The 21,313-nt window shown below is 37.9% G+C and overlaps 1 protein-coding gene, 1 non-coding gene and 1 pseudogene across 5 annotated transcripts in view; all 3 read right to left on the reverse strand.

The window, feature by feature from the left end:
- Positions 1 to 21,313, reverse strand: part of LYST (lysosomal trafficking regulator) — a 185,295-nt gene that overhangs the window by 146,669 nt on the left and 17,313 nt on the right. For all 4 annotated transcript variants that reach the window (XM_058669377.1, XM_058669376.1, XM_004578521.3 and 1 more), the window contains exons 2-3: positions 9,497 to 9,575; positions 5,644 to 5,839 (exon numbers count right to left, since the gene is read on the reverse strand). In XM_058669377.1, the coding sequence (XP_058525360.1) occupies positions 5,644 to 5,832 (189 nt within the window). In that variant the 5' untranslated portion in view covers positions 5,833 to 5,839; positions 9,497 to 9,575. The remainder of the gene's footprint in view (positions 1 to 5,643; positions 5,840 to 9,496; positions 9,576 to 21,313) is intronic.
- LOC131481297 (small ribosomal subunit protein eS1-like) lies at positions 30 to 907 on the reverse strand (annotated as a pseudogene).
- Positions 16,870 to 17,007, reverse strand: LOC118759131 (U4 spliceosomal RNA). The gene has a single exon (XR_009246236.1). It is a non-coding gene; the product is annotated as a U4 spliceosomal RNA (small nuclear RNA).

Below are 21,313 nucleotides of genomic sequence, written 5' to 3' on the forward strand. Positions count from 1 at the left end.
CCAGAAGCAGGATTTTCTATTTGTCACTACTAAAGTCTAAATTTTAAACAGATTTCTTGGACTGGTGATTCAGGTCCATCAGCTCATTTAACTTTAGTACCTGTGTCATCCCCAGGGACCCTTACCATGAAACTGCACAAGATTTTCCAATTTACACTTGGGCTTCTTTAGCATTTTCACTTTTCTAACACAGATAACATGGAGAAGAGGAATAGACTGATGAAGCTTTTTTATGATTTTCCAATGCTGTCTGGGATCAATTTTTGACCACTTCTTTCAATCAACTGTTTGCTCCTCCACATCATAATTTTCCTCTGGATTTGGCAGACCCACTGGTACTGAGCATAAGAAGTCTTCTGTACTGCTTGTTGCCACTTTTAGAAAAATCATCACAGACCAGATAAAGTAGATAATCATCAGTCGCCTTGATATCAACGTAAGCTTCAATCATGGTCTGCCATTTTTTGATAATGGAACATGTTTTGTCACGAGTCAGAGTCATGCCATGGAAGTTAGGAAGTTTGTACCCTGAACATTTCTAGTGGTTAGTTTGAATTTTCTAATTGCAATTTAATAATTCTATAGATCACCAAGACTTACTTGAAAACCCCAATCCTTGAGGCCATCAGATACAATTTTGGCTCCTGAGTCCTCAGGAGTAGTGTTTTCTCAATATTTCTTATATTGAACACTGCAAGCATTTTCACATGGTACCAATCCTCCTTAGAAAATCTACCACTTTCTTCTTGCCTTCTTTTCAGACACTCTGTTTCTTTCTCTCTCCTACTTGTTCTTGCCAACCATCACAGCAGTGCCTAGAGAGCCAAAAGGCAGAAACCCTTTATTCTTAACTTGGTTTTAAAGCTTTTGACAAGAAAAGATGAATTCTGTCAAGTGTTCTTAATATTTCAGCTTTTTCATATGTACTGTTTTAGACAGAGAAGAAGATCTTCCGTCTGATGATTCACTCCCCAAGTAACCACAACAGCAGGTGCTGCGCCGATCCGAAGCCAGGAACCAAGAACCTCTTCCGGGTCTCCCACGCGGGTGCAGGGTCCCAAAGCATTGGACCGTCCTTAACTGCCTTCCCAGGCCACAAGCAGGGAGCTGGATGGGAAGTGGAGCTGCCAGGATTAGAACCGGTGCCCATATGGGATCCTGGGCGCATTCAAGGTGAGGACTTAAGCCGCTAGGCCACGCCACCGGGCCCTATGTTAAGTTTTCTCTTGAATTACGCCAGAACTGTAACTTTTTTTTTTACATAAACAGCCTAGTAGTAAATACTTTAGACTTAATGAGTCATATGATTTCTGTCAAATGTTCTTCTATTTCTTCAAATGATCCCTGAAATGCAAAAACTATTCTTAGGAACTGGACTGCACAAAATTAGGTCACTGGCAGCAGGATTGACTCCAGTTTGCCCAAGTAGCCCCACTCCATCCCCTCATCTCCTCATAGAAAATAGTTGTTAAATGGCCATAATAATAATAGTCAATGATGACTTCAAAAGACTTAAACTGATACCTAGTAGACTATGACACACAGACAAAAGCATATTAAAAATACTGAGAAATTGTTCCATGTAAGGCTTTAATATCCAAAATACAGATCTATCTCCAAAGAATTATAGATGTAACTTTCAGAGCATGAAGTGTATCTCATTAAAATTCAGAGGTAACCCACAACAGCTTAAATAAAGTTGCACTTTAAGAAAATACTAAGAGGTGCCGGCATTGTGGTACAGTGGGTAAAGCTGTTGTTTGTGATACCAGCATTCCATGCGGGCACTGGTTCCTATCCCAACTGGTCCACTTCTGATCCAACTTCCTGATAATGGCTTGGGAAAGCAACAGAGAATGGTCCACTCTTTGGAATCCTGCCACCCACATCGGAGACCTGGAAGAAGCACTTGGCTTTGATCTAGCCCAACCCTGGCCATTTTAGTCATCTGGAGAGTGAAACAGACAAAAAATTGATCTCTCTTTCTCTGCTTCCTTTACTCTCTCCTTCTCTCTCTCCCTCTAACTGTAACTTTCAAATAGGCAAGTCTTAAAAAAGGAAATACTAACAACTTAGCTTGAAAGGGCCAGAGACGGTTCAAAATGAAAACCGGGCCTCTGAGCTTCAATTTTCTTTTATAAGAAGAAAGCAAGATGAGAACGCTACAAGTTATGGGCTATCTGTTACAGAAAACAAATTATAGCAAAGAGGGTAGTATCAAGAGTCCTTCACAAAATAGGTCTCAGAGACACAAAAGCACAACATGGGAACTTAGGATCATTTCTCTGATGCAAGGTTCCAAAACAAGCAAACCAAACAGAGACACTAGGGTCAGAACAGTGGTTGCTTTGCAGTGGTTGAAGGGGAAGGGTTTACTGGAAAGCACCATGACAAAACTTCCTAAGGTGGTGGGCTCATCCAACCATACACTTAGTTAATGTGTATCACCTCCTCCCCAGAGTGCAGAAGTGTTCATGTTCATGAGAGGCACAGATACAAAAGTTAACCTCCTCCTGAAAGGCACAGCTTTGTGTCTAGTGTTGATTCCATCTGAAGTGATAAATTTTGTTCAACTAATTCTCTTTTGTGATGCATTAGTATTTTTGTGGCATGTTTGTTAACTTCATGTTAATGAAAATTTATTATTTCACCCTGTGTGGACTGTGTTCCCTGGTCCTGTATTTTAGAGGATATATAAGTGAGTGGAGTGGGGACAGATATGTTCAGATTTGGAGACAAAGTGCTGTATGTCTCTATGTATACAGACCAAAGATGGACTTTCAGTGAAAGAACTGAAAATGTCCTAATAGTAAGATGATAGATTCTACATTGTCCGGAAACACTTCGATAACAGCATGATGGACTTGTGACTGTTCATGAAGGACATCAATTGTTAAACTACAGGGGAAATCAATGGGGTGGGGGAACTTGGGGAGGGGCATGAAAAATCCCAGAGGCTGTATCTTAAAACAAAATATTTTTAAATGTGAAAAAAAAGACTCAAATGGTAATTCTCCATTTCCTAACTGAAATATTTAAATGTTGATAGCTCCATTTAAAAACTGGCTATTAACACTGTTCCTAACTATAACTACAATAGATACTATAAAAAATAAGTAGAGAAAAGAAATTAAAAACTACTGTCACAGGGAAAATATTACTGTAGGTATGATAACTTTAGTCATCTAATAATTTATTAAAGAATATTTCATGACTTAAAAGAGAAACTATTCTCTTTAACATATTTTAAAAACATCCACATCCAAAAGACTTGCACACAGAATACTAAAGAACTACAAGTAGGTAATTATAAATAACTTCACTTTAAAATTGACACAAAAGAAAATATAAAACTGGCCAAAAAGATCAAAATCATTAGCTGTCAAAAAAAACAAAAATTAAAAACACAATAGACACTGCTTCATAATCACTTAAGACGTCCAACATAAGACTGGCAAAATAAAACTACAGGAAAAAGTGTTACCACTATTACGACTAGAATTATTTCAGTCATTTAACAATAAAACAAACTTGGTGACTTAAAAGAAAAAGCATAAAATCTACAGAGATTAAAGGAGACTAGTGACACTTAGAACTGGGAGAATGGAAGATAACTGGAGTGACCGCTTAAGGAGACAAGGATTCTTTCTGAAGCACTGAAAACGCCCTAAAATTGCCCATGGTGATGAATGCACATACTTGTGCTTATGTTAGAAAAGACTGAAGTGTATGAACAAAAGATGTGAAACATATGAGTTATATTTCAATCATGCTATCATTTTAAAAGGTGATGATATTTTATTAGCATTGCTTTATAATCTACAGATCTGGAGAAAACATTTTTAGAAGAATGATTCTTTTAAAATAGGAATTTTACATAAGTACAGTTCTCTAATAATTCTTTAGCTTTTCTTAGCAAGGTCTTAGAAAAATCTACAAAGAGGTATTATTGTGGGATGATCAGAGCTGACAATAATGTAGTATGTGCCATAACAAGAAACAAAAGAGAGGAGTTGAAAGGATTCCAACATAAGATGGGAAAAAACAAAAGGTAAGGAAATGTATGCTGTCTGACTTGGTAGGTTTAATATATTACATTTATGGGTTGAAACAGCACACTGCACTCTGTAACAATGTGCAAGTATTAAATGTTAATCAAAATGTTAAGAAATAAAAAGATGTGATGTTTCTGATATTATTTATCTTTTAAAAACAATGAGATGGGAACCAGCAAAATGGCTCAATTGGCTAATCCTCCATCTGCAAGTGCCAGCATCCCATACGGGCACCAGTTTTGAGTCTTGGCTGCTCCACTTTCCATCCAGCTCCCACTTATGGCCTGGGAAAACAGCAGAGGATGGCCCAAAAGCCTTGGGACCCTGCACCCACATGGGAGAACTGGAAAAAGCTCCTGGTTCCTGGCTTCAGATTAGCTCAACTCTGGACTTCGTGGCCATTGGGGCAGTGAACCAGCTTCCTTTTCTGTGTCTCTCCTTTTCTATATAACTCTGCCTTTCCAATAAAAATTTTTAAAAAATGAGAGAACTCTTAATTTTTAAAATGTGGAGAAGATGAATAGAGTATAACCAAAATTTCAAAATACAACATCACTATGCATAGTCTAATACAACCTTTTCTAATATATTATATAAGCCATACAAATATATACAAATTAAATTATAATTAACTTATACACATAACAAATTATAATCATGAAAATGAATACAAACAAATGAAAATTGCCAATGTCCTAGAAATTCCATACTAGGTGAATGTAACATTCTGACTATATTTGTGTTTTAAGTTACAATGAAAACTTGAGGCACTATTTATTTGTCTTTATATTTACTTAACACAGTATTTGTTAGTAAAATGCTTTCATCTATCAGTGTACTAAAAATATTCACATTAGTGCTACCTTAATGTTTTGAAGTCAGAGTAACTGAAATACAACGGAGCAACATTCATTAGTCCCCTGAAATCAAGCTATTTTCCTTCATAAAATATTTTATTTTCTGCCATAATTAAATAAAGATATAAATCGCACTTGAGTTTTGAGTTCGCTGTGTGTAAATTACACAGTATTTCTGGATCTCAGTTTACTCATACACACTAGAACGTTAGATAGCCATCGTTCCAGTTCCAATGAACTTTAGAACTATACCATAAGGGAAAAGTGAAATCCCATGGTCAAATGTGAACATGCTTTCAGTAAAAACAATAATGTATTAAATCTAGAAGCATACAAGCTCTTGAACTCAGTAATAATTTGTTTACTCAAAAGGATTTTCTGCTTTCACTCCAGAATCAGCAAGTTCCCTAAACATAATTTACACTTTCAAACCCACAGTTGATGTTTGCTGAATGTGCAAATTCAATTTCTGAATTAACACCAGTATTCAAATTAAAAAGCAAAATCTACATAAAACCATTTTAAAAGAAAGGCCATCTATAATTCTTAATTTCAAACACTTAAAAAAGTTTTTTAATAAAGAATATGTTCATAAAAGGCCTACTTTCTAAATTGGAGTTATGTGAGAGATGAGACTTAATCTCAAACACTCAATTTCTCTGAAATCCCAAATTTACGTCTATAATTAACTATAATATGCTAATGAAAAAACATTAATATGAAAACGTTACCTGGTCAATGATGGAATTTAGTTTGGTAAGTAACAGAAATCCCCGACCATGGACGAGGTATTGTCCAAGGGTTGCCATGTGTGTCTCCTCTTCTTCCTCCCTGGCCTCCACCTTCTGAACCACTGCATTGCAAAGCCGGTTGACATCAGTCAGAAATTCACGCGCCAATGAGTTACTGTCGGTGCTCATGACCGAGCTACAAAATAAATGTTAGGAAAATAAACATAAATTTACTTTGAAAACTATGTGTTCTTATTGTTTTTAACTTAAGATTGACTAACAGACACTGGATATTGATACTTAACCCTATAATTTTTTCAGAGACAACTCTGACCTACTTGGTGTTACTTAGGTATTTTCTGCCACAGGAGAACAAGTGTCAAGTTTGAAGCACCAAACATAGCCACAATTGGGTAAATCACAGTACCTAGATAGAACACACTAGTAAGTGGTGGCAGTTATGCTGGATTCTGATTTTCTTAAACAGAGTGAAAATAAGCCAATTACTTACAAAATTTTCTCGACTTACATTTTTTTAAAACAGATGGATAGATCTTTCAAAAATATCAACTCATCTTCCCCCAAAACCAGGATTCAGTTATTTTGGTGGAAGGAGAGGATTTCCCATGAAGTGATTCAAAATTGAAAAAATTCCAGCAGTTAAAACTGAGTTACCTCACTTACTACACATTTGAACTAAATAAAGAACATCATGGCATTTTAAGATTAAAGGAAAAAAGGTAAACAAAAAGAAGGTTGTAGCAGGGGAAGGGACACAGATATTCAAAAAAAGCATACACATACACAGAAAAGAAAGTCATAAAAAATAAAAATCCCCTCAAAATTTTAAAATAGTTTCATCTAAGGGCTAAAAGTAATTTTAAGACATTCAGTAACCTACAAAGAAGTCTGTAACCTAGCAGTGTTAAACTAATTAAGATGTACATTGCCCGATATTTCATACTCTCTGCGGGAAGTCCTGTCTGTAGACCCTATCAAAAGGACAATGTGCTAAAAGACAGTACCACTACAAAACATACAGGCAATGTGCCTAATCAACTGAAACAGCCAAATCAGGAGCAGCCACATACAAGGGCAGTTCAAAAAGTTCAAAGAAAATTAGAATTACAGGAAAAAGCTTACTCAATAATAAGTGAAAATGTGTATGTGAAGAAAGCATACATTTCAAGATCCATTTTGAATGAAAGAGAAGCCATACTTTTAATTCCATTTTTCCATGAATGTTTTGAAGTATCTTCACACATGCTGACAAATGTAGCATAGATTATAAAGAGGAACTGGCCAACCAGGCTTTTCCCTTTTTCTTAAAAATCTGAATTCAAAGGACCGAGGTGGCTTAGCAAAAGGTCACAAGGAGATGGACCTGTAGGATGATCAATATGAGGTAGCTGAGGCTAGAAAAAGAAAACTGGGCAAAAAAATTAACCAAAAGGATGTAAAGAGAATCAGACAAAAATAACAGGCAGAGATAAAATAATAGGTGCCCTTTAGTATAATAAACATCATCATTTTTAATGTTATTCAACATCACTAAGATATATTATTTAAAATTTTATATCATTCATTATTCCAAAATACAGAAATAACATCTACAATATATAATGTTTTTATGAGCTTTCATTAGCATAAAGCTTTTCAAAAAATCAGCTGTTGTTTTCCATTCATATTTATTTAACTTTGTTAACATATTTCACCAAATCTGTCATGCATTTAAGATATAAACTTATTTAGCCAACACTGAAAAAGAAAAATCACAGCCAAAAAACTCAATTAAACCATGACACACCATGCTTTTTATTCACATTAATTTCTTTCAGACAATACCACTCTCTGAAACATCAAGACCAACTACACTGGGCAATAATGGATGTATGCAGCGTATGTCTTTACTCCCAAATAATAAAAGGATTCCCATCACTGTTTTTAATTAATGTTCCATTACTTATTTCTTCACTTTTCCTACACTTGTCATATCATGATACATTTATATATCAGAAACTTGAATCTGTAACAGTGAAATGAATGGTTATGCATTATAATAATTTGGGAACAAATCATAGAACAGGGATATAGGATGGGAAGAGGAGAAGGAAAACGGATGATCTATGCACATAAATATGTATCATGGGAAATATATGTATATATGAAATGTATGAACTTTGCTCACTTTGTAAAAATAAAGCAAAAATTTTTTTTAAAAAAATACCAGTCACAATACAGCATTTCTTACTATTGATTAATTGCTATTAATCTTGATAGCTGCTTTCAAAGCACTTGACATTCTGTAAGTTTGGTGCTGGTGCTTACTTGATCTTTCCACACATGAACCTCATATTTGAGTTCCTGGAATCAAGTTCCACCTTTGCTTCAATTCAGCTTCCTTCCAACACACACACAGGAAGGCAGCAAATAACGGCTCAAGCACTGAGTCCAGTCAACCACGTGGAAAACCTAGTGGAGATCCAGACCCTTGTTTTGTGCCTAACTCAGCTCAGACCAGCTGTTAGAGGTATTTGGGGGAAATAATGGGGATGTGTAACTTCTTTCTTTCTCTCTCTCATGGTCATTCTATTTTTCAAATCAACAAACTCAATCCTATCTCCCATGTGGGTGGCAAGGGCCCATTTAGTTGGACTATATTCCACTGCTTTCCCTAGCATGCCAAAAGGGAGCTAGAATAGAGGCAACAGCTGGAACTTGATTGGGTGTTCCAATTGGGATGCCAATGTCACAACAGGTAGCTTAATCCACTGTGCCACAATGTTGGTCCCTCAAAAAAACTTTTAAAAAATGTAAATAAAATGCATACATGTTTGTATTAGTAGGATATTACATAAAGTGATCTATTCTAGTTTTTGTTTCATTTAATACTTTGAAAAACTTTTCCATATGCATTCTCATTCTTCTTCGAGCTTTGTTTTCATATTGAAAAATAAAAATTGTGTATTCACAATGCACAATATGACATTCTGAAGCATTTATATAGATTCTGGATTAATAAAATTTAGTGAATTAGTAAATACACTATTTCACATTCCTAAGAACACTTAACTCTCCTCACATTTCTCAAGAATATAATAACTGTCGTCAATTATATCCACCATGCTGTATTCGCTTATTCTTTTAATAACTGAATGGCATTCCACTGCATCTATTGCAAGATACATATCACTCTTACAAAGCTCTTATAACTATGAATACAATTTCTTTTTTTTTAAGATTTATTTATTTATCTTTATTGCAAAGTCAGATATACAGAGAGGAGGAGAGACAGAGAGGAAGATCTTCCGTCCGATGATTCACTCCCCAAGTGAGCACAACGGCCGGTCCGGTGCTGCACCGATCCGAAGCCAGGAGCCAGGAACTTCCTCCAGGTCTCCCATGTGGGTGCAGGAACCCAAGGCTTTGGGCCATTCTCAACTGCTTTCCCAGGCCACAAACAGGGAGCTGGCTGGGAAGTAGAGCTGCTGGGATTAAAACCAGCGCCCATATGGCATCCCGGCACATTCAAGGCAAGGACTTTAGCCACTAGGCCATCGTGCCAGGCCATATGAATACAATTTCTTATTGTTGACTATTTAGGTTATTTCTAGCTTTTTATTATCAGAAGCAAAACTACAGCGAACAATCTTCCCTTACTTGAACATTTATCCTGTTATTACTTTAAAGCAGAAACTGCTATTAATATATTTTTACACATTTTTGTTAGTTTTTTTGAGCTGTTTTGTACTTTTTATCATTATTCTGAATGAGTTTTGTGTTCCATTACATATGCTAACTAGGCCAGAAAATGTAACTAGAAAGCAAAATATTTATTACATTATATACTCACCAGTCTTTCAAAACTTCTGTAACATTTAGAGTCTGTTTGAGTTGGGCTCATAAGCCATTTGAAAAAAGTATTCTTTCACCTATCAAAAAAAAAGGAAACAAAAATATTAATGGCAAAAAGAAACCACAAATAATTTTAAGAAAGTTCTGGCTACTGGGCTGGTGTTGTGACATAGTGGGTAAAGTTGCCACCTATTGCTCTAGCGTCCCATAAGGGTGTTGGTTTGTGTCCCAGCTGCTCCATTTCCAATCCAGCTTCCTTCTAATAGCCTGGAAAAGATAGAACGAAGTGGGTAAAGTGTGTGTGCCCCTGCTACCCACCTGGGAGACCTGGAAAATCTCCTGGTTTCAACCTGGGTCGGCCCAAGCTCTTGTGGTCATCTGGGGAATGAGCCAACGGGATAGAAGATATCACTCCATGTCTCTCCTTTCCTCTCTAAATAGTTTTTAAAAATTAGTAGCCAGTCTCTATATGTGATTCATGAAACAATACATGAATTTTTTTTCATATCAAGAGCATATAAAAAAATGGCTAGCATTAAGAACAGAGCTTTGAGACAGGCAGTTTTAAAACCTGTAAACAAGGCAATTTAATTATAGCTCTCTACTCTTCCTCTCTCAACTTCTAATTTACAACCTTCAAGTATACTTTCAGTTAACCAAAAAGGAGAATCAAACTGGTTCTCCTGGAATACCAACTACTACATACTACCAAGAAAAAACAATCTCCAACTCAAAGCTCCTATGCACAAATTATTATTCTTTTATTAAAAGATCTATTTTTATTGGAAAGTCAGATTTATAGAGAGGAGAGACAAAGAGAAAGATCCTCCGGATGCTGGCTCATTCCCCAAGTAGCCAAAAGGGCTACAGCCAATCCGATCTGATCTGAAACCAGGAGCCAGGAGCTTCTTCCGGGTCTCCCACATGGGTGCAGGGTCCCAAGGCTCTGTACCATCCTCCATTGCTTTCCCAGGACAAAAGCAGGGAGCTGGATGAGAAGTGGAGTATCTGGAATATGAATCAGTACCCATACGGTATCCCAGTGAATGCAAGGTGAAGACTCTAGTCATTAGGTTACTACACTGGGACCCTCAAGTTACTATTCTTCTATCATAGTGATAAATAAAAACTGAGAAAATAAAATCCATTTAAGAAACAAGAAGAGGACATGAGCAGGCAGTTTTCAAAGGATGAACTACAAATGGCCAACAGATACATAAAAAAATGTTCAGGTTGACTGGTCATCAGGAAAACACAAATAAAAACCACAATATTTAACCTCAACTCAGTTAGAATGGCTATCACATGAAAATAAAAAATAGAGCCTGGCACGATAACCTAAGGCTAAAGTCCTTTGCTTGAACACACCGGGATCCCATATGGGTGCCGGTTCTAATCCCGGCAGTCCCGTTTCCCATCCAGTTTCTGCTTGTAGCCTTCAGACCCTGCACCTGCGTGGGGGACCTGGAAGAAGCTCCTGGCTCCTGAATCCTGGCTTCGGATTGGCTCAACTCCAGCCACTGTAGCCTCTTGGGGAGTGAAACAGCAGATGGAGGATCTTCTTCTCTGTCTCTCCTCCTCTCTGTGTATACCTGCCGTTCCAATAAAAATAAATAATTCTTTAAAAAAATAATAAATGGTGTCAAATATGTGGGAATACACTAACCCACTGTTGGTAGGAGTGTAAACTAGCAGCACAATCACTACTCAAGATAATATGGAGATTACTCAGAGATTTATAAATAGGTCTATCATCTGACCCAGCCACCCAAATACTTTGGAATTCACTCAAATGACATGAAATCAGCACACAAGAGAGTTATTGATATGCTCATGATTACTTCAGCTCAATTCACAATACCTAAGATCTGAAATTATTCCAGATGTTAATCAACAGATAACTGGATAAAGCAAATATGGTCTATAAACAGTATGGAGTCCTTCTCAGCCATAAAAAAATACACATATGAAATCCTGTCTTTTGCAACAAAATAGATGCAAATGAAAACCATTATGATTAGCAAAATAGACCACCTTTATAAAGTCAAAAATCATATTTTCTTTGATATGTGGCAACTGATACAGAACATACAAAAAGTGTAGGAATAAAAAGGTTACTTGGGGATAGGACTGTCCTTCACAGCCTATGTTCATCCTCCAGTGGAAAAATGGACTTATGTTTTTACTTTTTAATTGTTAAGTATTATGATTAGTGGCAAATGAACATATTGAAATCATACCTGCAAATACTGTTGAAGAGAGGGAAGGGAGGGAGCGATATGGGGGTGGGGAAGCAGAGCTGCGAGGGAACTGTGATTATCTCCACGAAATATGCCTATAAAATATATAGTATCTGTTCTCTTTATACTAACAAAAATAAAAAGGCAAAAGAGAAAATGATAAAACAAAATATGCATGTATTAATTACCACCAATTTCTATATCCTTGTTTGAGTTTTAAAAAGAATATTCTGTGGGGCACACATTATGATGCATGCATAGGGTTAGGCTGCTGCTTGGGATGCCCAAATCCAGTTTTGGAATGCCAGCTTGAGTCTTAGTTCCTCTACACTTTTAACCCAAATTCTTACTGGTATGCCAGAAAGACAGCAGATGATCACCCAGGTACTTTGGTTCCTGCCACGCTTGTGGGAGATTGAAATAGAATTCCTGGCTCTTGGCATCAGCTGGGTCTAGCCCCAGTTGTTGCAGTCATTTGAGGAGTAAGCTAGTGAATACAAGATGATTCATTCTCTCTCTCTTTCTGCCTTTGAAACATATGTTTAAAAAAGAAAAAACACACGTTTAGGGGCCTGGTGCAGTAGCCTAGCAGCTAAAATCTTTGCCTTGCATGCACTGGGATCACATGTGGGCACCAGTTCTAATCCCGGCAGCTCTGCTTCCCATCCAGCTCCCTGTTTGTGGCCTGAGAAAACAGTCAAGGACGGCCCAAAGTCTTGGGACCCTGCACCCATGTGGGAGACCCGGAAGAGGCTCCAGGCTCCTTTCTTTGGATAGGCTCAGCTCTAGCCGTTGTGGCTGCTTGGGAAGTGAATCATTGGATTAAATATCTTCCTCTCTGTCTCTCGTCCTCTCTGTATATCTGACTTTTCAATAAAATAAAAAAAATTTTTTTAAAAACATATATTTTTTTACAATACAATGAAAGCTTTATGTAGAGAGCAATGGAAAGATTCCTGCTTCCAAGATAGCAACAAATGTTCCTCTTTAGTTATATATTCTTTCCTTCTCTACACTTTTTTTTTTCAACCAGGCAGAAGCATGAAAAATGTTACCATGTTTTAATTATGAGCCAAGTTGGAGGGTTTATTTCTAATCACAAATTTTTGAATCATAAGTTTTTAAATCAGTATTCATTCTTCAAGATTTATTTTATTAAATCTTTTTTTTGTTCACACATTTAGTACTTCACTAGGTGACTGTTGCCACAAATGGCAGGTAGAAAATAGTAATAGTAGTAAGATCTATTGTACTAAGTAATAATAGTAAGAATAGAGAAAAAAAGGAAGCAAAAATTAAAATAAAGATTTATCTTTTTATTTGAAGAGCAGTTTTATAGATAAACAGAGATCTTTTGTCCACTGGTTCACTCACTGAATCGTCACAATGCCCAGGACTATGTCAGGCTGAAATCAGGAGCCAGATGTTTTTTTAGGTCTCCCACATGAGTGTGTGGAACCCAAGGTCTCGGACCATCTTCTGTTGCTTTCCCAAGCATATTAGCTGGGAGCTGGATCAGAAATTGAGCAGCTGGGCCCGGCGCAATAGCTCACTGGCTAAATCCTCTGCTTACAAGCCTAGGGATCCCTTATGGGCGCCAGTTTGTGTCCTGGCTGCTCCACTTCTCATCCAGCTCCCTGCTTGTAGCCTTGAAAAGCAGTAGAGAATGACCCAAAAGCCTTGGGACCCTGCATTCAAATAAGAGACCCAGAAGAAGCTCCTGGTTCCTGGCTTTGGATCAACTTGGCACTGGCTATTGTGACCACTGGGGGAGTGGATCAGCACATGGGAGATCTTTCATTCACCGGTTTACTTCTCAAATGGCTGCAATGGCTATGGCTGGACTAAGTTGAAGCCAAGAACACAGAGCTCCATCTGGTCCCCCATATGGGTGACAGGGGCCCAAGTACTTGGGTCATTCTATGCTGCTTTCCCAGGAGTATCAGCAGGAAGCTAGACTAGAAGCAGAGTGGCTGGAACTCAAACCAGCACTAGGCCAAATATAATGTATTATCTTCACTTCCTGGATTTATATCATATGAAATTTCATCACCAAACTATTCAATTCAATAATGTGTAGTGAATATTTACTAAATATCAGCCATTATTTTAGGCACTAGGTATAAAGTGAAATTAAAATTGCTACCCTCATGAATTCCAGTGAACAAATATTATATTACTACTAAGTGCTATGAAAAAATTAAATGGAATAAAGACATAAAGAGAAATTCTACTTCAGGTAGACAAGGCATGAAGAGGTAATATTTGAGCAGAAATTAGAAAGGAACACAAAGATGGGCCATATGAGTGAATCTGGGAAATGTGTATTCCAAGTCATTGAAAACAATGCATCAGATGGTGAATACGAAATAAAAACAAAAGTCAAAAATGACTATAAAAAAAAGTGAGAAAAGTCGCTCATTCCCACTTCTCAGGAACTGAAGTAAGACATGGAAAGAATTTCCCTGGAACTGTTCAGTAAGAATGGGAGTTTTTCCTTCCACCCACCCCACCTCCTCAAAAAAAAAAAAAAACTATATAGTTTTTAGTCTTTTTGAACAATGCTACCATCACTGATAGAGCAACAGAAGAACAAGTTGAATGAGAAAATAAAGGTTAAGCTAGCTACTTTGACAGGTCTTTTAGAAATCAAATAAAAAATATTAAGTAAGTAGATGGAAATGCAAAAGTAGAGTTACAGTGAGGAGGCTAGAACTGGTCAGTCTGGGAATCACCAGCATGTAGATATATTTTCAAAGCCAAGGACTAAATGGATTAAAGATGATAGGACAGTTCTATAACCCCTAATAACTAATACAAAATATCAAAGCCAAAGTGAGTAAATGATTATCACAGCAAGCAACGGGCACTAGAGAATGAATACAAAGAGGGAAAAAGAAAGGTTCTAAGACTGAGCATGGGTTTGTATGACTGAGTCAAGGCCAAGAACACTCCAGAGAGGAGACGGAGAAGAACAGCAGTGAGATGGGAGAGATCAAGAGAGTGTTAACTCCAAGAAGCCAGGTGAAGAAAGCCTGGAGCAGAAGTGTGAACAATAAAATATTGCTGAGAGGTTTACTAAGATAAAAACCGGCACAAGACCATTTCAGCAACATGCAAGTTAGTGACAATCTTGTGAAAGAATGGCCTTCCTGCAGTGCAGCAGAGTAAGGGAGCACTGGAGGCAATCAGGTTTGGACAGGTCTTATTAAGAATTCTGCCACAAAGCATGCAAAGAAATGGAGGGTGGCTTGAGAGGCACACAGACAATGGGGAATTTCAATAAAATAAAATTAACAGCATGTTTGTAAGCTGAGATACAGTATGCTTTCAAACAGAGAAAGGAAAATGTATGAAAAATTAGCTTCAGAAGGGATCATTCTAGCAATAATGATAAAACAAAAAAGATCCAATACACAATCTGAGAGACCAGTAGCTGTTCATAAAATAGGAGAAGGAAAGATGTCAGAGGACAAGAGTACACATGCAAAGCAACTCCATAAGTTAACAAATAGGTTCCATATAACTCTCTTCTATTTTGCAGCAGGATGACCACGCAATTCTTTTTAGCTGTTAATGCAGATCCAGTAAGGTTTCCGCCTGACGAGCAGGGTCAAAAACAGCAGCTCACGAGATACTTCCTTACCAGGCTGCCAGGGAGTACTGACTCAACTCACTGCTGTTCAACAACCACATGCATACCATAATCCAATCCTCCTCATGCCCTGAGGACACAGTGACAAGCTGCCAAACACCCTACAGAATTCTAGAAATATGATAGTTGCAGCCTTCCACTAATCTGTACATTCAGCATCCCAGTCAAAAGCAGAAACAAGATTATCTGGAACAAATTTTTCTCAGACAACTCAAATAACTTTTACCACTCATCTTTTTCTTCTGTGAGCACCTATCAATCCTCTATAGCCTTTTGTGGAGGTCACACCAAGTTCATTAAAATCTATGGAATCTACATTCTTAATTTTCACATTTTATTCTACTAGTCTCCTGCAAGTTTTCACATTCATCATAACCATCCAAAGTTTCCCAGCTTGATGCCAATATTAGCAAGTCTTCTCAGAATCTGACCCTGAAATGTGAACTCACTTAGAACAGCCAAAGTTTTTGATACAATTTTCACCTCAATATTAGTCTTTAATTAGTCTTTAATTTCTTATTATTTTTCTTACAAATATATAGATTACACTCCTTGTCAGAGAAGACACAAACAAAACAAAAGCCGAGAAGTTTCATTCACTTTCTGCATCAAATATCAGGTCAATTTAAGAATAAGGAACCTTTTACTCTCTACACACAAAACACAAAGGTCAACCTTAACCTTCAGAAGCTCGGCTTTCTACTAAAAACGTGTTTCTCCTTTATATGATTTATGTGTGTGTATATATATACATATTTTTTCATTACTCTAAATATTATTTTAAAATAAGTTTGCTTGGCCACTTTACCTTTCTTCATCACATAATATTTCCAACTGTTCAGCAGAGATTCCATCTTACAGCCATTTTTCTTTCTAGAGAGTACATCCACGGCATGTAGCATCAACCTTTTTTTCAAATGTTAGGAACTCTGCACTCCAATTCACTATATTCTAGCTTCTCTCCATATTCTTTCCATTATTTATTCACTTAGTTATCATTCACAAAACTCCCACTTTGTGCCAGACACTAAGAATACAAAGACAATCTCAGTCTCTGTCCTCAAGGACATCATGTTATGATGGCAAAGCTAATTAACACTGGTTACAGCATACTACATACAAAGGGGCACATAACCAATGTTGAGTCATCAGGGAAGCTACATGAAGGAGGTAATAGTCTTTGAACTAAAGGATAACTAGAGATTGAACAGATCAAGAGATAAAAGGAAGGAAGAAAGTATTACAGAAAAAAGGAACAGCTCAACCTTGAGGAAATTTCAGTTGTGTGGTATCACAACTGTAAAAGCAGAAAAATGAGGGTGGAGGAACTTGTAGGCAAGGATCAGATGGGAAAGGCTTCACATACAATGCTAAGAATGGACTTTGTTAATTACTAGGTTTTATGATCTAATAATCACCTAAAAAGTTTGTTCAGACTCTAATTCACTAAACCTATACTGAGACCTAACAATCGGTCTTTTTTTTTTTTTATTATTGCCAATGCCGATTGTATTTCAAAGTCGTCACAGAGGGATAATGGGAAAAGTTTTCAATTAGCAGTAATCGCACCTCGGATAAACCTCACTGGCTATGATACTGCCACTGTGCAAAGCTACAATTGGTCTTTTAAACAAGCTTCATAGTTGATTCTGATAACAGTCAGAGTTGACACTGCTACAGGAAGCCCATGAACTATTCTACACATGTAAACAACATGGGAAATTCTGAGCAGATATTTCAGCAGTAATCTGGAAGACAGATTTTAGAAAGAAAAACTAAACAAAGGAAGCAATTTTGAGACTGCTACACTACTCCAAGCAAAAAGTGAGATCTTTTCCTATAGCAACAGCAGAAGGGCACAATTTTAAAAAACAAATATGGAAGAATTAAGATGAGCACAAATTTTGTTGATTCACTGCATTAGTAAAGGGATGTGGTGATGGTGGTGAGAGATCAGGACAACGCCACAAATACTCATTTGACTGACAGATGGCACTGCCACCTGGGAAGTACAGACAAGAAGGGCTAGGATGTGTGTGCAAAGTCTCCTGTCAAGGCAAGATCACCTCCAAACCAGGCCATTAGACTAGTGATCAACCTCTTTGCAGTGACTACTGAGACTGACCCTGCCATTCCAATTTCAGCAAAACTCAAAATACATACTTTCTCAAAAACCATCCCAAACCCCATCCCACAGCTTCCAACAGCAGACAGAATAAGGAAAAGGTATAAGTGCACCACTATTCCAAGATATAACACTGGAAAAGGAAAACTGAAAGAAGTTTGAGAAAGAGTGTATGGACCACAGAAGAAACATTTTTCAACTGCATGTTTTTGATTGGTTTGTTTTAGAACTGGGGGAAGCTGGATGTATTTGTAGAGCAGAAAGAAGAGGCAGGCTTGGGATGCAGCCAGCCCTCTCCTGCGTGTGAACTTCTCATCATCACGTGACTTGATGTTGGTTGTTTGAAATCACTACTAGTGAGGTTATACATCATGGAAATGAGAAAATGCTTGATGCCAAGATTTGCTCCGCCCCATCTCAGGAGAGTCCGTTTATTACAACACCACGGCTTCCAACATGGGGAAAGACACTGAAGACAGCAGCAAGAAAACGAATGAAGGACAGCAGCAGCAGAAGTGTGAAATCAGCTAAAGAGCACATGTAGGGTCTTCAGAAAGTTCAAGGAAAATGTGTATCAGGAAAAAAAACAACACCTAGATTTACAAGATTTTTTTACTAAAATAAGTACCTTCTCAATTTTCTGTCAACTTTTGAAGCACCCTCACAGATACAGGTAAAGAAATAAAGGCTTCAGGGTGAGAAAGGCAAGAGGTGACACGCCCTTTTCTGAGGCCAAAAGAGGGATGCCATGATAGTTGCAAATAAAGAAAAATTTACAGGTGGGAGGCCAGAAACTAAGAGAGCTCAAAAATAATATCCTCAATATTTTCACTCAAAAAATTGACAATTAAAGATTGCTTCCTGAGAAAGAGGTGCTAGAGGCTAACAGCCACGTACTTCAGAGTAAGTATTAGTAGAATGGTTAAATGGGAGAGAAAAATGATAAAGAATCCTAAGACTTAACTGGTGGGCTGAATGTTCAGCACAGGCTGGAAACCATGAGTCTCTGGTGTTAACAATTTTATTGGATATTTGAGATTGTCCAGCAGGACTTAGGGTTTAAGTCTAATAGAGAATGCAGCCTGCATTGCTAATAGAGACATGGAAGATGTGGTAGATGGAGATACAGAGGCTGCAGTGAAAGTGAATCCAGGATATGGAAGGGAATACCACATGGTTTTAAAATGTGACAGTGACTAGGAGGGAAAGGAAAAGAGGCCAAATATTGACAGACTAGGCAAAAATACACACAGTAAAGGAAGTGTGGCTCCCAATAAGATTATTAAATGACAAGGTGGGAATGAAGAGTGCTAGAATATTTAGATTTCAGAAACAAGCGGTTCTAGATGATGACAACATCCCTTAGTGTGATGCTGCCACTAGGTACACTAATAGTAAGGTAAGGTCATGCCAATTAATCGACAATGTTTTTGGATCACTGTTAACTCTTAAAATGAAAGCTTCTCAATAACAAGGATTCTATTTACTACTACCGCAACAACATTCAGAACAGTACTTGGCACTGGTACTGATCTGGCCTCTCAGGATTCCCTTTATTCTTACTTGCCTAACTAAGCTCTCACAGTAGACAAAACAGGGCTGAGAATATTGGTTCTCCCAATTATTTCTTTAATGTTCTGAAAATGAAATGGTCAATAATGTAAATCAATGGTAGCTCCACTTTTATTGAATGCAATTTCCTGCAGACATTTGGACAGCTGATTTTGATGTCTTAGCTCAACTCTGGTTCTGTGATTAACTTTCACAACCTATTATCCACCCAAAAGATTACAGAATTAAATTACTCTGTCTTGCGAATTCTCATAATTTACCTTTTTAACACAGAGGACTACTACACATGTCCCCTGTCCCAAGTCACGATCACATATTTTTCACTTTGAGGGCTGCCCCTCACACAATGGCATTTTAAAGTATCTCTATCACTTTTGTATTCTAGACAGTGTAAAAAGGACATGACATTTACCATCAAAAATAAAGTCTTAAGCTCAACGACAGGGTAAGCAGTGTCTTACCTACCAAGAAGGTTGGTAACTTTCCTCCTCAGGAAATGACAAATAGCCAGTGGCCACAACGATAAGAGAAAGGGACTTACTATGCAACAATTCCCTTGTTCACAAATTCATTAATTCAACCAATATTTGTTATGTCTTAGGTGAATGTTTCAATAAATACTATTGATCTATTTACTCTGCTTTCACTAGTTTCAGTAAATCTAAATAGTTGACCAAATATATTCTACATAAAAGAACCAGTGGCACACACTGGGAAACCAGCAATTAATAGCAAGTCACACAGAGCTGCTTAAGGTTTTGCTTCCCTTTCATAAAACACGTACCCCACAGAGTTGCGACATGGATCCTAGGAGCGCAAACATCAGAAGCACTTTTGGCAAATTTTATAATTCTATTTGAAGGCTCAGCTGTAGCTGAACATTAAGACAGAGAGTACCATCGAAGGAAGAAAGAGAACATCACAACCTTTGCTCAGCAGGGCTTGCAGGGAGAGATGCTCTACTTCATGCGGTTTTTAAGGAAGCATTGAAAATTAAGGAGGGAGCAACCATAGTTTTCACTTTCCCTGCTTTGTGGCTCCCTCAGGGAAAAAAAAAAGAGGTGAAAGAAAAACACAAGAAAAAAAAGGCTATAATTATTACTTTGACTATTAGTCTTATAGCCTGACTAGAAAGCATAATTTTTCTTTATTAGTTACACACAAAAGACTCAATTGTTCAAACAAACAAACAAGACCAGTAAATCCTCTTTAAAAATAACATTGTTCACTGGTCTAAGTTTCTTATCAGTATTAGAGAAATTATAAGAACATTTTTTCAGAAACATTATTATGTACCAGAAAAGGATCTAACTGCTATAACTCACAAAGTTATTATAACAACTAAAATAAAATAATGTATAGAGTAATAAGTGTTCAGTTAAATCAGAATATGGTGAAACTTCAACTCGTCTTCTTGAAAATAAGGGCTGGATGGGGGCTATGTTCTATCTAGGAAACAGTTGTAGTCACCCGAGGCACTAGTGTGGGCTGGGATTGGATGCACCAGGCCAGTTCAGATCCCAACACCATGTGGTGTCATGGAGAACCAGGGTAGATGTGGGACTGACTAGGCTGGGTCTCACTCCCCTACTGAGCCATGTGTGAGCTGTATGTGGGTATGGACGAGCCATGGCCGGGCTGAAACATTCAACAACAAGAACCAGAATGGGGTGAAAGCCAGCCAGGAAAAACCACTGTTCCTGCTAGGACAGGAGGTAAACTGAGTAGGGTTGGCTCAAGGACCCCCTGGCATGCGCAAAATCTGGCATTGGGAGGGGTTCTGATGGAGGAGCCTGGGCAACTCCTCTGGCAGGACACAGTCCCTGCAGGTAAGCGCAAGAAGCATGACAGGAAACAGTCCAGAATAGGCCATGGAAAGTCTCCCACTGGCACACATTCAGCATGGGTCAGGAGCAGACCAGGCTGAATCAGTTCATGGCATCCACTGGCAAATCCGATCACCAGAACAGAGTATGGGATGAGCCAGGTTTGGTCGCGACAAAACAAGTACACATTATGGAATGCCAGTGCGTGGTTGCCTGTACTGGATATGAATGCAGCACCCAACCAGCACACATGAGATCCAGGAAGGGAGGGGCAGAACTGGCGGGGGGATTAAGGGGCTGGTCCCCTCGCCGGACAGCTACTCCCACTGGAGAGCATGGGCTGGGATAGAGACAGACCAGACTAAGCAAGGCTACAACACCTGTGCGCTGCATGTGG

This window comes from Ochotona princeps, chromosome 10 (genome assembly GCF_030435755.1).
Source record: "Ochotona princeps isolate mOchPri1 chromosome 10, mOchPri1.hap1, whole genome shotgun sequence".
NCBI lineage: Eukaryota > Metazoa > Chordata > Mammalia > Lagomorpha > Ochotonidae > Ochotona > Ochotona princeps.